The 15,359-nt window shown below is 44.3% G+C and overlaps 2 protein-coding genes across 2 annotated transcripts; both read right to left on the bottom strand.

Moving 5' to 3' along the window:
* Positions 1 to 2,387: 2,387 nt before the first annotated feature.
* On the bottom strand, positions 2,388 to 3,313 carry LOC310747288 (olfactory receptor 11H6-like). Its single transcript, XM_083581637.1, has one exon. The coding sequence runs from the start codon at positions 3,242 to 3,244 to the stop codon at positions 2,492 to 2,494; it is 753 nt and encodes a 250-aa protein (XP_083437763.1). The 5' UTR covers positions 3,245 to 3,313; the 3' UTR covers positions 2,388 to 2,491.
* A 7,275-nt stretch (positions 3,314 to 10,588) lies between these two features.
* LOC310747342 (olfactory receptor 11G2-like) lies at positions 10,589 to 11,524 on the bottom strand (the record flags this gene model as incomplete). Its single annotated transcript, XM_083581708.1, has 1 exon — positions 10,589 to 11,524. The coding sequence occupies one exon, from the start codon at positions 11,522 to 11,524 to the stop codon at positions 10,589 to 10,591; it is 936 nt and encodes a 311-aa protein (XP_083437834.1).
* Positions 11,525 to 15,359: the final 3,835 nt, after the last annotated feature.

Here is a 15,359-nt window from a genome sequence, read left to right as displayed (position 1 = left end):
TTTAAAAAATAATGCATATGTAAACAAAGCCTCTGCATAAGCCATCAGAACGGTATTTGAAAGTGAGACTGCAAATGGGGCGCCTCCATGATTACATGCCATGCAATTCTATTTAGATCTCCTAATCTACCTTACAATTTACTGAAATTTTATCCAATTCATTCTTCCTGATTTTTCTTGCCACCAGCATAAAGAGGGCCACATTATGAGTCACAGAGACATTAGTTGCGCAGCAGCTATAGTACCCTCTCTGCTGAGGAGAGACCGCTTTCTTGAACAAATGCAATTTAGAAAGCATCTCCTAGGTTCTGTGTATAGGACAAGCTCCCCCTCCTCTGGTCTCACAGAACCTGAAGAGGCATGAAGAGGGCGGAGCAGAGGCAGACAATGTGAAGAAGTCTCAGGTTGCCTGGGAAATGTGGGAATGTTAAGAATAGTAGGAAAGGATATATTGAATAAGTGTTATCCTTCCTTCACTCACTCTAGTAAATGATGTAGCGGAGCAGATTCCCCTCAATATAGCTGGAAGCTAGTTTGCAGATTCATTTGAATCTCTTAGTTAAGTTTATTTCCTGGTGTCCCCTTTAATCCCTCTTGAAAGAACTCTTGAGAGTCCCATGGACTGCAAGAAGATCAAACCTATCCATTCTGAAGGAAATCAGCCCTGAGTGCTCACTGGAAGGGCAGATCCTGAAGCTGAGGCTCCAATACTTTGGCCACCTCATGAGAAGAGAAGACTCCCTGGAAAAGACCCTGATGTTGGGAAAGATGGAGGGCACAAGGAGAAGGGGACGACAGAGAACGAGATGGCTGGACAGTTTTCTCAAAGCTACCAGCATGAGTTTGACCAAACTGTGGGAGGGAGTGGAAGACAGGAGGGCCTGGCGTGCTCTGGTCCATGGGGTCACGAAGAGTCAGACACGGCTAAACAACAAACAAACAACAAAAGAACAAAGACACAAGAGTGTTTCTGAGTAAAGTAACAAAAAGTTTACTCACATTTCAGTTCACGATATGATCCCTGAAAGGCAGGCTTTGCTTAGCGGTTACATAATAAATGGTGAGTTCATCTCATAGGGAGACTGAACTCATGTGCTGCTGGCTGAGAGCCAGCAGGCAGCAAAATTACATTAAGACAACAAAATGGCTGCAGGAGAGCAGCATGGCAGCAAAAGAACAGCAAGACAAAAGAAAGACAAAAACTAGACTGCGACTGAGAAAATGGCTGCATGACTTGGCTCTTTCATGGAGTCAGCCAGAGCCATGCCCATCTCCCAGGTCACATGCCAGGGGAGGATGCTCTAAATAAGTGGAACAGGACGTTCCCCTGTCTGTGCCCACTCTAGGAAAATAAGGAATGTTGCATTTGACTGCACCAATGGATTACATCCCACAGGAAGGAACCAGAGAAGGTGGAGACTTAGAGAGTGTGGGAAGGCGGGAACCTTCAGTCCTCACAACTGCCTCATTTGGGCAAGACCTACTGGGAAGAGCTGCTGTGCTCACTGTTTTTGTTTCTTTGAATGAAGAGTTAGCTTCACAGACACGTTGTGAGTTATTGCTGACCTGCTCGCCAACTCCCACCTTGACATATGTTTATATATGTTTATATATGCCACCTTGACATATGTTTATATATTACATATTGTTGGAAGCCTCTCTCACCCCTATATTGCAAGCAAATCATGAATCAGCTTATGATGAAATGATAAATAATACAGTACTGAACATTATTATGTATAGGATACGGCACTGTACAGATATCACCACAATATATAGCAGTTGAGCACACACCACACATTTAAATCGCAATTGACACATGGGAGTTCCAGCAAAGAAACTGTTGTTTGGGAACTGGGAGCTGTTAAGGGTACTGGCAACTGTAGTTCTTTGAGGAGTGAACTACAGTTGGGGGAAGCAATGTGCTTCAAAGGTGTTTGTATGTAGCCAGTATCTCAAATTCATCACCTGCAGCTAGGGATGGATGGTTTCTTGAGCATCTCATTTATCCAATATTAGGTTCTGATTGTTATGTTTCTTTGTCAGTTTGCAATTTTATTCTATTTTTTAAGAAAAAATGTCATCATGAAAAATCATTAGCATTTTAGTGTGCATTGCTAGTAATGTACACCTTTGGCCATCTATTTCCCATTTTAAATATTTTATAATAACATTTTGTTAGTTATTTTTACTTAGCATATGCATTTCATCAACACTTTCCCCTAATATATGCACATTTATGGACATGTTTCTGGATGGACAGCTGAACTGCAAAATTCATGTGGATTTCAAAAGCTAGTTGTGTTTGGTTTCACATGATGTTATTTCGGGGAACAGGAATGAGGTAAGTTTGCCTTTAAATGCCGACTGAACTGGATTTCGCCCCTCTCTCCTGTTTCCAGCCAGCCAGCCAGCCATGGTAGCTCCTACAGAGGGAAAGGCCCCGATCTCTTGGCCAAGGTCCAAACCAACCACCCGCGAATCAAAGCCCCTAATTTCCCTGGAACAGTGTTCTCCTTAAGGCGTCTTTCATCTCCTTGTTCCTCAGGCTGTAGATAACTGGGTTGAGCAAAGGGGTCAGCACAGAATAGAAGAGGGTCACCACCTTGTTGCTGCCCCCTGAAGCTTCGGGAGCCACGTAGGTGACCATGATGGAGCCGTAGAAAAGGCCCACCACCGCCAAGTGGGAGGTGCAAGTAGAGAAGGCCTTCTGCCTCGAGGCGGCTGAAGGCAGCCGCATGACCGCCTTGAGGACCGCTGCGTAGGAGCACACGATGAAGAGGAAGGGTCCAAAGATGGCAATCGAGCTGAGGCTGTAGAAAGCCATCTCTGTGGTGGGGGCTGGCATGCAGGAGGAAGCCAGCAGTGGGCCTGGGTCGCAGATGAAATGATCGAGGGTGTTTGGGCCACAGAAATGGAGCTTGGAAATCAGCACGATGGGCACCAGGAACCACAGGAAACCGGATGCCCAGCAGAAAGCTGATAGGGAGCAGCAAAACCGGGGGGACATGAGCATCGGGTAACGCAGCGGGTGGCAGATGGCCAGGTAGCGATCCAGGGCCATGGCTGCAAGGAGGAAGCTCTCGGTGGTTCCCATAGAGAAGAAAAAGTAGAACTGGAGGAAGCATCCGTTGAAGGAGATGATACCTGGCAGAGGGGAGGACAGATCCCACAGCATCCGAGGCGCCGTGGTGGATACGTAGCACATCTCCAAGCTGGAGAAGTTCCCCAGGAGGATGTACATGGGCAAGCGGGTGAGGCGAGAGTCCCGGAGGACGGCCCACACAATGCACAGGTTCCCCACCAAGGTGAAGGCATAGCAAATGGACAGCAAAGAGCAAAGGAGCAGGCGGGAGGCAGGCGAGAGGGACGGGAAGCCCAAGAGGACAAACCCTGCCGTCAAGCTGGTGTCGTTGGCTTGGTCCAAAGGGTGCTGCCCCTGTTGGCACAGAGCGGGGGGAAATGGTTAACTTTTGCTAGGGGAGGTTTTTAGCCTGGCCAAATGCTACACACACTGACCTCACAGTCCTCTTCTGCTTGCCCCCTCCCTGCCAATTTCTGGATGTGTGCAGGCAAGATTATATGGTTAGGGTGAAAAAAAAGCTGGCAACTGTTCAAAGAGAACAAAAGCGAAACAGGATTTGTCTAGACATTATGAGGATAGGACTGAGAATTGGTAGGGTTAGCAATTTGAAGGGCAGAGGGAAGAAAGAGGTGGATTATATGCATTATAATTATATATTCATTTTCTTATTGTTCACTTCTTTTCTCTCTAATTAATATTGTACATTGTCTATTACATATTTGTAGCAATGATATTATTAATATTATTATTATTATCTGTGCTTTTTTCTGGAAAAAGGTAGGGGAACTCACCACAAAGTTTGTTTGTTTATTGCAGTGGCTAAATGTAAGATGTCATTAATAAACTCAAGCCGTCAATGATCTGGATTAGAAATGGCCACAACTATATTGATTACAGATATAGGTGGATTTTTGGCTCAGTCATTGGGTGAATATCTGTTCCAGCGCCCCCAGACAAAAAAATTAATAATATTTAATTTTAAAAAGGTAAGGGAACTCAGTTCTCTTGAGTTCCTGCTCCCCCTCCCCCCGATTATTATCATCTTCATCACCATCTTACCATTATAGTTAGTTGATTGCCTCTGATTTTAACATTTTATATGTGCTAATTATATATAGACATTATAGTAAAGTGCTTTGATTTTAAAAAATGATATAGCATATAATACAAAAAATAAATATTTCAAATACATCCGTACATTAAACTAAATAATAGTAAAAAGCAGAAAATGTTTGAACTTGTGTGGAAGGTGGGAACTGCCTTAAACATTCTTTTTAAAATTTTCATTCATAACAACATTTTCTTGCCACATTTTAGCTCTAAAAGGGGTCCTGAAAGTGACTGAAAATGAACTAATTCTGAGAAGAATTAAAGTTTCAGTTGCTATTACACAAATCTGAGATTGCTTCTGTTGCTGTTGCGGTTTTAAACTTGCATGGTGATATTCGGACAGGTCAGTTTGTTTAATTAGTTTACTGAATCACTTCCTACAACAGAATGTCCCAAAGTGATTTTCCAGAATAGATTGCAACAATAAATTACAGCAATATAGTAAAGAACTACATAAACATATTAAAAGGATAATCAGAATTTTAAAAAAATTACTTATGAAATGTGAGGCAAAAGAAACATAGGCAATGCTGGCATTAGATGTCAGGTGAATGCTGATTTTTTTAAAAAAATACCTAATTTTCAAGAAAACAGAATTCTCTATTTGTCCGTCTGATGATGATGATGATTATTATTATTATTAATTGAATTTATGTTTGTCTGTGTTTTTCTCTCACAAACACTCACACACATACACACAGAGCATTTTCAATGTTTCCAGAAATTTTACTTCTTTCTTTGAGAACATGCTATTTAGTTAATAAGATATTATTATTATTATTATTATTATTATTATTATTATTTGGCCCCCATTCTGTTTATTCTCAGAACAACCCTGTGAGGGAGTTTGAGGCAGTGACTGACCCAGAGTCACTTAGCAGGGTTTGTGACTAAGCAGAGATTTGAAGCTGGGGTCCATACATTTCAAGCACTCTTATGCCACTTTGAGAATCATGGCTTCCCCCAAAGAATCCTGGGAACTGTAGTTCATTAAAGGTAAAGGTAAAGGGACCCCTGACAGTAAAGTCCAGTCGTGAACAACTCTGGGGTTGCGGTGCTCATCTCGCTTTACAGGCCAAGGGAGACAGCGTTTGTCCACTCCGCAGACAGTTTTTCCGGGTCATGTGCTCAGCATGACTAAGCCGCTTCTGCTCAATGGAACACTGACACCAGAGCAGTGCACGGAAATGCTGCTTACCTTCCTGCCGGAGTGGTACCTATTAATCTATTTGAACTTTTGGTGTGTTTCAAACTGCTAGGTCGGCAGGAGCTCACTCCGTTGTGGGGATTCGAACCGCCGACCTTCTGATCGGCAAGCCCAAGGCTCAGTGGTTTAGACCACAGAGCCACCCTCGTAGTTCATTAAACATCCCCAAAGCTGCTAGGAGCTGTCACAGAACTACATTTCCCAGCACCCTCAGCAAACTACAGGTCCCAGGATTATTTTGGGGGAAGTAATGAGTGTTAAAGCGGTAGAAGTACTTTAAATGTATGGCATGGATGTGGCCCCAGTCTAGAAGAAGAAGAAGAAGAGTTTGGATTTGATATCCCGCCTTTCACTCCCTTTAAGGAGTCTCAAAGCGGCTAACATTCTCCTTTCCCTTCCTCCCCCACAACAAACACTCTGTGAGGTGAGTGGGGCTGAGAGACTTCAGAGAAGTGTGACTGGCCCAAGGTTACCCAGCAGCTGCATGTGGAGGAGCGGAGACGCGAACCCGGTTCCCCAGATTACGAGACTACCGCTCTTAACCACTACACCACACTGTCTAACTCCAACAGTCTGACATCCAAGCTACTCCCTGGCTCCACATCCCACTTCCCAAGCCATGATATGCAATCATATCTTTTGGGATAAGATTTTGGGGCCATTCTGTCAAAGACAACCCCAAACACGTTTCTTCCCTCGATCAGAATCTTCAGGGAGGAACCATAGCTGACTGACAGAGAACATGGTTCACTTGCAGAAAGAACCAGCTTCCCTTCCTGATATCTCTAGTTAAAATGATCTGGTGCAGGTGCTAGGAAGGATCTCTGACCCGACCCTGCAGAACTGCTGCCAATCAGAATAAGCAATACTTCGCTAAATGGGCAATATAGTCTAATCTGGATTAAATCAGGTCCCTATGCCTTTGTACACAGAGGACACAAAAAGGCTATTTCATGTATAACGAAGATTTATCTTGTCATCTTATCTTATTGCAGTATCCGGTTTGACTGCTATTGCCAGACTACTTTATATTTACAAATAAGACTGAAAAGCAATACTCAGCTGAGGACAAGGAAGAAATATTTAACAAAATTCCTTACCGCATGTTTGGGCAGATTCAAGGACGACATCTGTCATGTTAATTTGTTAAATTCAGATCTAGTGCATGGGAAAACTGGAAGCGGAAGGGGGAAAGTAGCAATCAATTGAATTACACACATACACATTTGCATATGATTATAGCAAGAAACGCACAATGCATTAATTTGTATTTTACTGTTGGCAAACATGCACTGAGCTTTGGATCTAGGCAAACCTTCTCAAGTTTACAACTTCAGTAAAGACTAGGCTTATAAGGACCAGTGGTCTGTAGATTTTGTTGTTGTTGTTTACTCGTTTAGTCATGTCCGACTCTTCGTGACCCCATGGACCAGAGCACGCCAGCAAAGCTAAGCAAGTTTCAGTTGGGTGTGTGCCTGGATGGGATCTGAGAAACCAGGGTTCAGATCCCTATTTGGCCATTAAGCTCCTTGGGTGACCTTCGGTCAGTCACCGGCTCTCAGCCTAAGATACCTCACAGGGTTGTTGTGAGGATAACATGAAGAGAGGGAGAATCATGTGAGCTCCTTGGAGCAAAGGTGACAAATAAATGCAAAAAATGAAATACTACTACTACTACTACTGCTACCACCAAAAATGATGGAACCCAAGCTGTGATTCCTCCATTAGAAGTAATTCCTGCATAGCAGAGGGTTGGACTAGATGACCCTTTGGTCCCTTCCAGCTCTACAATTCTATGGCTACGTGGATGAAAAATAGGGCATGAAAATAAACAGGCTTTAGATATGCATCACTGGAGCTTTCTATCCCTCTCTCCTGTCTTCAGAATTTCAAGCAATGCTCAGATGCAGGCACAACTAATAATTCTGTTTACAGTTCTGGCAGACGAAAAGTGAAAGATCTTCTAGGTCAGAGAAGTGGAATTCCTCCAGAGTCCATTATTTTATGTTGCTTCGATGAAGGACAGTAGGGTACAGTGGTTAAAATAGGGAAGACCCCCTTCCCCCTCCACCTCGTTCTGCAGAATAGCTGCCTACTTAGGCTGAGGGCTTTGGACAGAGGGAGAGTGCAAACAAGCAAACATACCTTACCTTTCCCGAATACTTCTCTGCTAGCATGACCCCGTCTTTAGTTCCAAAGAACTGGCCGGTGAAAGGAGGCTGTTATGTCAAGCTCCTCAGGCCAGAGCCTCAGGGGACCCTTATCTCCAGAGGGTGATGGGGAAGCAAAGATCTGGATAGCGACAGTCGCTTTAGCAGAACTGTGCTAATATTCTGCAGGTGAGCTGAGGAAGAAAGAACATTATATGCTTGCTGGAGAGAAACCAGGGAGTATTTCTCCAGATTTGGAGCATTTACCAATTGACATTTGGAGTTGCTGCCATAATGGCTTTTTTGCAGTAGGCATGGCTTCTTTTTGACTGTTTAAAAATGTAAAAATAAAAGCCAAACAATGGGATATTATTATTTTCCCCATCAAAGGTGGTTGTGGAGTGTGCTATGTTCCCGTGTCTTTTATTGAGGGACTTACAGTGGTTTTCCTTTTCAGCAGTATTTATATTGGCCACCCAATGACAGGTGGGTGGGACAACTCACCCATCAATCACATGGCACCATCATGATAGCACAAGATTGATATGTGGGCTGTTCTGCCCACCTGTCAAATTTCTTTGCACTGGTTGTTGGGCACTTGGGAACCAAAGTACAAAGGGTATTACCAGTGATGTGTGGGGTATTTTGGGAAACATCAAGCCTAGGCCTGGGAAAATGCTTCTTTCTCCTGCCCATCACCTGGTTCTAGACATCTGCTGTGCAAAAGAGTTCTCCCTCACACAGCCAATGCCTACCAAAGCCAGGTTTCTTTCTCCCTCTGCCATCAGCTGATGGAAGACAGAAATAAGTCTGCCTTTTGCTGGCATCCTAAAAACAATTGCAGCACAAACATTTCACACAATAAGGCAGGGGAGGCCAATTTCTTAGAGTAAATATTGTTGTGCACTACCCCATTCTCTGAGCGGTGAGAGATTCCAAGGATTCCAGGCGCTTACCCAGGGTTTGTGTTTCCCTTTGGAAATGAGGCACAGCAGAGACTGTGGTGTCTTTATGATATATGGTTTATTTACACATATAGACCACCTGATCCTACAGCGGAGAGGTTCACAGTATTAACAGCCCAAGAAGGCCTTACTTCTTCCAGAGCCACAGCCTTGGATTCCAGCAGAAATCAGACTGTCTTTCCAGCTTGCTGCTTTTCATCTAGCTCACATCACTGCAAGTCTCAACTTCCAGCTCTGACTTTATTCTTCTAACTATCCGCAAGTTGAGGGAGGGGCCCCAGCCATTTGCCACCTCACACAGAGTCCTTAATGGCCCCTTAATGGCCCATCACCATTAATGTTCTTCTTAATAGCCCATCACCCAGGCGATCGTCTGACCAAGAAGCTAGCCTGGCTTATATTTTAACATTTGCTGGATCCAGGGGTTAGAAGTCTCTAGGCATACAGTTTATCGCCCCTCCCAAACTCATAACACTACCCATTCCCAAGAACAAGGCATCTGTCCCCAGATGTACAAACAAGTAGCAAAATACAACTTCCCTATAGAAAAATAACGAATTGGCAAAGGCAATTAGAACACACATAATCAAAAACCAATAATAAAACACAATTACACTTTTAACACCGTATTATTCCTTTCAGGTAAGTTTCCAGTCCACCAGGATCTCTTCCAGTCTCCCTCCTTCTCCTTGTGCACACTCCTGTTCACAGTTCTGCACCCCAAAGCAGATTACCCAGTCTCCCTCATTTGGCATCCCCCAAAGATAAGTTTCAACATGTCTAAGCCAGAATACAAGCCAGAGCAGCATTATCCAAAGACCTCGGTCATTCTTTCCCTTGTGCCACTGCAGCATGAAGCAGCTGTCAGAAACACACACATTTATCTGAACAATTCCTAGAAATCATTAAACAGTTCCCATCACCACAAAAGCCTATTTTCTGTATTGTTAGGAGTTTGGAAGGTTCAGTCTGGATGATATCCTTGAATCTTTTCCAGGCCTGTGATCCTGTATCCAGTGAGGGTTAGACTCCAGTAGAAGAGGTTGCTGAACCGGTTGGACAAATTTATTTGTAAAACAGTGGCCTTAGCTGGCCACTTAGGTGCCCTCTTCAGTATCTCAAAGAACGGCCAAGGTTACAATGGAGAACTGTGGTGAAGTGGGTTGGGTAGAACATATAAAGGGCCATAGAACATAGAAAAGCAACAATTTATAATCTACACTGACATTCCTTTTCAATGAGAAGCAGAAACACCAGTAAGAAACTGCAGTTAAAAGGGGAATACTAAAAACCAATGCAGAAAGCTGATTTTTTAAAGCAGATTTATAAAATGGGTACCAAGTGGTGTACACATGAAATTGGAGCTAAAACATGACCCAAGTCCACAGTCGAGATAAAAACAAATGTACATAAAAAACATCATTGCCTTAAAAAACAGTGATAAAATGAATCAAATGTTTAAAACAGATATTCAAGCATCCCTTTGGTTAGTTACTGTTGGCAATGAGGTTAGTAATAGCAAGCTAATGGATTTGGGGTGGGGGGGAGGAATATTAATTGCCACATGGTATAAGAAAGTATGGCAGTTAGCTTTGATAGAAAAATGACTAGCAAATTAAACAACAGACTGGCATACTTTTATTAGGCAAAGAGGACAGGGCAGAACCTCCCTCATACTACAAAATTTACTGGCTAGCATAATTTTAAACCATAATTTGTTTATTCACTTGGATAAGTGGCCAGAAACACATTATTTTAGGGTGTACTGGCCGCATGGCTATCTGTAATTTCATCTCCTGGGGAGGGTTGGGGTTGTTGTATGAGAAAATAAAAATAATGAACAGGATATAGGGTATGTCCATTATATTCCAACCATTGGCTTGGATGCTAACCATAGCTGTAACGTTCTTTCCTCCTCAGAATCTCTGATTCACTTGGTTTATTTGGTGTTGCATTTGTAGCCCAATTTCCAGGAGGCTTAGAAACAGCATTTTACCCTTACAACAACCGTTGTGCAGTAGGGTACGCAGAAGGAGAATCACTTGCTCCCTGAGAACTGCACTTGAGGCCTTCAGCATCCCTGAAGCAATGTCCTCTTCAGTGCCGCTATCATCTCCTTGTTCCGCAAGCTGTAGATGAGAGGGTTGAGCAGAGGGGTTACCACAGAGTAGAAGAGAGTCACCGCCTTATTGCTCCCTCCTGAAGATTCTGGGTTGACATAGGTGACCATGACGGAGCCGTAGAACAAGCTGACCACCGCCAGGTGGGAGGTGCAGGTGGAAAACGCTTTGCGTCGGCCTGCGGCGGAAGGGAGCTTCAGCACCTTCTGCAGAACAGTGCCGTAGGAGGCTACAATGAAGAGGAAGGTTGTGAAGATGATGAGGGAGCTGAGGACATAGCAGGACATCTGCGTGAGGGGTGCCGGGCTGCAGGAGGCAGCTAGAAGTGGGCCTGGGTCGCAGACAAAATGATCCAGGATGTTGGGGCCACAAAAGGGGAGCTGGGAAATGAGGATGATGGGCACGAGAAACCATAGGAAACCAGAGATCCAGCAGCAAGCTGATAAGGTGCTGCAAAACTGGGGAGACATGAGCATTGGGTAGCGCAGTGGGTGGCAGATGGCCAGGTACCGGTCTAAGGCCATGCTGGAGAGGCATAAACACTCCGTTGCCCCCATGGAGAAGAAGAAATAGAACTGCAAGAAGCAGTCACGGAAGGCGATGATCCCTGGAGGAGAGGCCATGTCGATGAGCATCCGAGGTACCGTGGAGGTGACGTAGCACATTTCCAATCCGGAGAAGTTGCCCAGCAGGATGTACATGGGCATGCGGGACAAATGGGTGTCCCTGAGCACAGTCCACAGTATGCTGAGGTTCCCCAGTAGGGTGAAAGCGTAGCTGGCGGAAAGGAAGGAGCACAGGAGCAAGCGGAATGTGGGCGAGAGGGAGGGGAAGCCCAGGAGAACAAATTCAGTCACTTTCCGGCCGGTGGCGTTGGACAGATCCATTTGCCGCTCCTGTAGATGCACAACATCATTGTGAAGAACAGGTTATAAATTGTATTAAGTAAGTAGGTAAATAAACAAATCTGTAGATTTGGAGTCTATTCTTATGGGCCTTTCCTTCTTCGGTTCATATGTCTCTTCTCTTTCCCCATGTTTCAACACACCTAGTTCATCCCATCTCCAGTGTTCGTGTCCATCTCATGTCTAAGCATATTACACCAAGCTACAAGGAAGCTTAAAAAGCATTGTAGGGAATGGGTGGCAGCGGGAAAGGGTCACATTGAGGAAAAGAGCCACAAATATCTAATTTTTTAAAAGGGGGACTGAGGGAGCAGTTTCCCTCTAGGTGGTGGTGTCCACAACACATGTATCTGTGCACTGATAAAATACTGCAAGAACAATAGTCTCTCATCCACCTGGTCTAGGGAACCACCTGCTAACACTGCCTCACTCTTATCTGGATTGAGTTTCAGTTTGTTGGCTCTCACCCAGTCCATTATTGAGCCAAGACACACCAGTCCAGCACTCAACCACAAATGCCATATAATCCCTTCACTTTTGTGCTGAAATTTTTATTTAGATGGTCCATCTGCAGGTGGGAACATGTTCATTTTTAAAATCTATGCACAACAACCCTTAGTATAATTTTATTACTATCAAGTTACAATGCTGAGAAAGCTCCTCCTTTCAGACCCACCACTTCAAGCATGCCTAGGCACCCATGTCTTCCAAACCATTTGTTGTTCCTTGAAGAAAATGCTGTGGAGCTGCACAGCCATTTGGAATGGGAGCTATTTGAAAGAAAAACCAATGTGAAATTAAAGGCTCACCTGGTCCACAGCTACTGCCTCCCAGTTCCAGATGCCATCGAGTTCTGGAGATGTCATCTTGAGAAGAAGGCTGATGTCTTGAAATCATAGGATGAAGCCACAGTGGAACGTTATCTCCAGAGTGCAGCACAAAAACAGACCTGTATTTTTTAATCGCCATGTTTACGAGAGCATATTTATCAAGTGATACAGAGGAGAGTTATGAAAATAGGGTCTCCCTGGCAGCAGCATACTGTGGGTTGCTGGTGCCCGGGTTGGGCAAGCCGCTCCCCACTGGAGCCAAGTGGGGGCGTGCTGAGTAGCAAGCCTACCCATGCTAGAGGGAGCCCAGCAGGCCACAGCAACCCATGGCAGGTGAATCCCCCCAATGCCCATGCAGAGGAGAGCTGGACCGGGCCATGCTGGGGTTGCCCCTTGCCCGCCTTCCTCTATCCATGCCTGCTCACTGTGGGCCTGGGTTGCTCTGCTGCCTTTGCCAGGGCAAGATGGGGATTCTCACAGAAGTTGGCCCCTGCCTGCCAGAATTGTGCATCTGGGGCCATGACCCCCCTGCCCCCATGCTATGCCACTGCTCCCTGGGCCCCTAGTTCAGGGAATGTTACCAAATGGCAATCCCAGTAATTTCCCCCCTATCCCTAGGGTGAATGTAAACGAGAGAGAGAGAGAGAGAGAGAGAGAGAGAGAGAGAGAGAGAAGGAAGAAAAGAGAAGCTTCAGTTTCGAGACACACTGAGAAAGAGGCACTGAGTGAGCTTTCCCAGAAGAATAGAATGGCAGAGTCCGAATGGTTCCTAAGGGTTCTCCAGTCTGACCCCCCTTGCTTTGAACTCTGGAATGCAAACGGCATCCTTTAGGGTGCTACTACAAATATTCTTATACGAGACAGTAGATTTGCTGTTTGGAGGAGTGCATATGATGACAGCCTCTGGCAAATTGAGCAGACAAGATCAATAGTGGGCCCAACAGTCAAGAAGGTCGTTTCTGCATGTGCTATAGAGGGAAATGAGGGGCAGGTGAGGCTCATCAGCCTGGGAAGGTAGCCCATCTAGGAGAAGGAAAATTCTGATACTAAAGCTCTGTTGCCTTGCAGGACATCCTCAGCAGAAGAAAAGGCTAAGGAGTAAACCCAACACAATTCTGGAGTCCCTAAGACTGTTGGATGGCACCTTGTACACCTCCTTCTGGCAACTTCTGCAGCCCAGCTGGTGCCAAATGTATTGCTCTGCTTTCCTTTGGACCACATCAGTGAGGCTGAGAGTGGGGTCTTGTTTTGGCAGCCCAGGACCTCAATACACACCTTCTAGGCATGTGCCCCAGGGACATCACTTGGGTGCTGCCAGCACAGCAGTTTGACTCCCCCCCCCGAAGGCACACTCCATTGTCTTGAGACAGATAGAGGCCAACAACAGAAGTGATACCTTGCTGTGTCTGAAAAATGTACCTGTTTAAAGGTTTTCAGGCAGAAGGCTGAGCCAGAGGACTTTGCAGCCATGTGGAGGACCTTTAGTTCTGAACAAATATGATTTCATTTGGAAATATCTATGATATTTTCAGATGCATCTGTTTATTATGTTCCTCCAGACATGGACTCCATGTGTGATTTAGTTTTTCTATTTTGCCTCTGTGATTTTTGGTCACTGGTGACCTTCAAAATATGGGGGGGGGGGCAAAAGGGCTTGGGCCCCAGGAACGGGCACCCCGATCCCTGCATCTGTAGGCAGGGCTTAGAATGTCACATGTCTAAAATCCTGGAGAGCCACTATTAGTGTGTGTAGATTCGTTCTGAGCTGATATCCATTTATCTAGCACATGAACAAAGATTCTACAGGACAAACCATATCTACCATGTCTCATTGTGTTAACATATTATTTTATTCTGGTAGGTATTTTATTCTGTTGGTCTGACGCAGTCAATATATATATAAAAATAAAAAAAATCACCAGTAGCACCTTGAAGACCAACTAAGTTTGTTCTTGGTATAAGCTTTCATGTGCATGTACCCTTCTTCAGATACACTGTATGTGAAGTGTATCTGAAGAAGTGTACTGTATCTGAAGAAGTGTGCATGCACACAAAAGCTTATAACAAGAACAAACTTAGTTGGTCTCCAAGGTGCTACTGGACAATTTTTTTATTTTTCTATATTTTTTTATATTAGCATTAGCAATTTTTACTCTCTCCAATTCAGTGTTTATATGAACTTTATATCATCAGCATCATCATCTAGATCTGAACAATGCCTTCAGGTTGAGTAAAAAGGGTATGTGTGTTTAGTTTGCCATGTTTCTTATTTCAAAATGTAACTAAATTTAATTTTAAAAAGTGAAATTAGGTAATTTCTCATTAAAAATACAACAAAAATAATTTTTCTGCCCCATTCCTAAGCATAAGACACACACAAAACCCCCCAAGTCATGTTGTTATAGAAAGGAACTGTTAATCAGTTTAATTTTGTTTATTACATAATAGATACACCAAATAATTCTGAGCCGATAATGTTTGACCCTTGCATTCTAGTTCTCAAAGGAAGAAGTAAACATTCTTATAGTGTTTTGTGGTTGACAGGCAATGAATACTCCCATCCCTGACCTTCTTCTCAGCTTAGTTTTTGGAATAGAGCTGGTCCAAGACATTTTGCTGCCTGCTGACAGGATGACACCCCCCCCCGTCTCACAAACCTGACTGTCAATATGATCTTTTTAAAATTACTGGCGACAGGACAGCATCTTCCAGTTGTCCCAGTGACAGTGGAATCATGTAGGGGGTGACGCAGCCCTGGGCTCCAACATCTCACCAACACTCCCTGACATCCAGCATCCATTTCCTGAAGCAGCGATCTCACTTTGCCCAATGTTAGGGCTGGTCAATTTTTGAGGAATCTTAACTGAACATTACAATGTGGTTGAGGAGGGATGTTCATTCTTCTGGTCAAAACTAAACACACCCATGATTTCTTCAACAGACTGATTGGGTATTGTGCTCTCTTTCTTCTCCTTCTTCCCACTTTT

Source organism: Podarcis filfolensis (genome assembly GCF_964270895.1).
Source record: "Podarcis filfolensis genome assembly, chromosome: 13".
Lineage (NCBI taxonomy): Eukaryota > Metazoa > Chordata > Lepidosauria > Squamata > Lacertidae > Podarcis > Podarcis filfolensis.
The sequence above is the reverse complement of the archived record's forward strand: the minus strand, read 5'-3'. Positions and strand labels throughout refer to the sequence as shown.

Excerpts from the sequence above, each read along its gene's own strand:
- LOC310747288 (XM_083581637.1), bottom strand. The coding sequence starts at position 3,244 with ATGTACATCCTCCTGGGGAACTTCTCCAGCTTGGAGATGTGCTACGTA.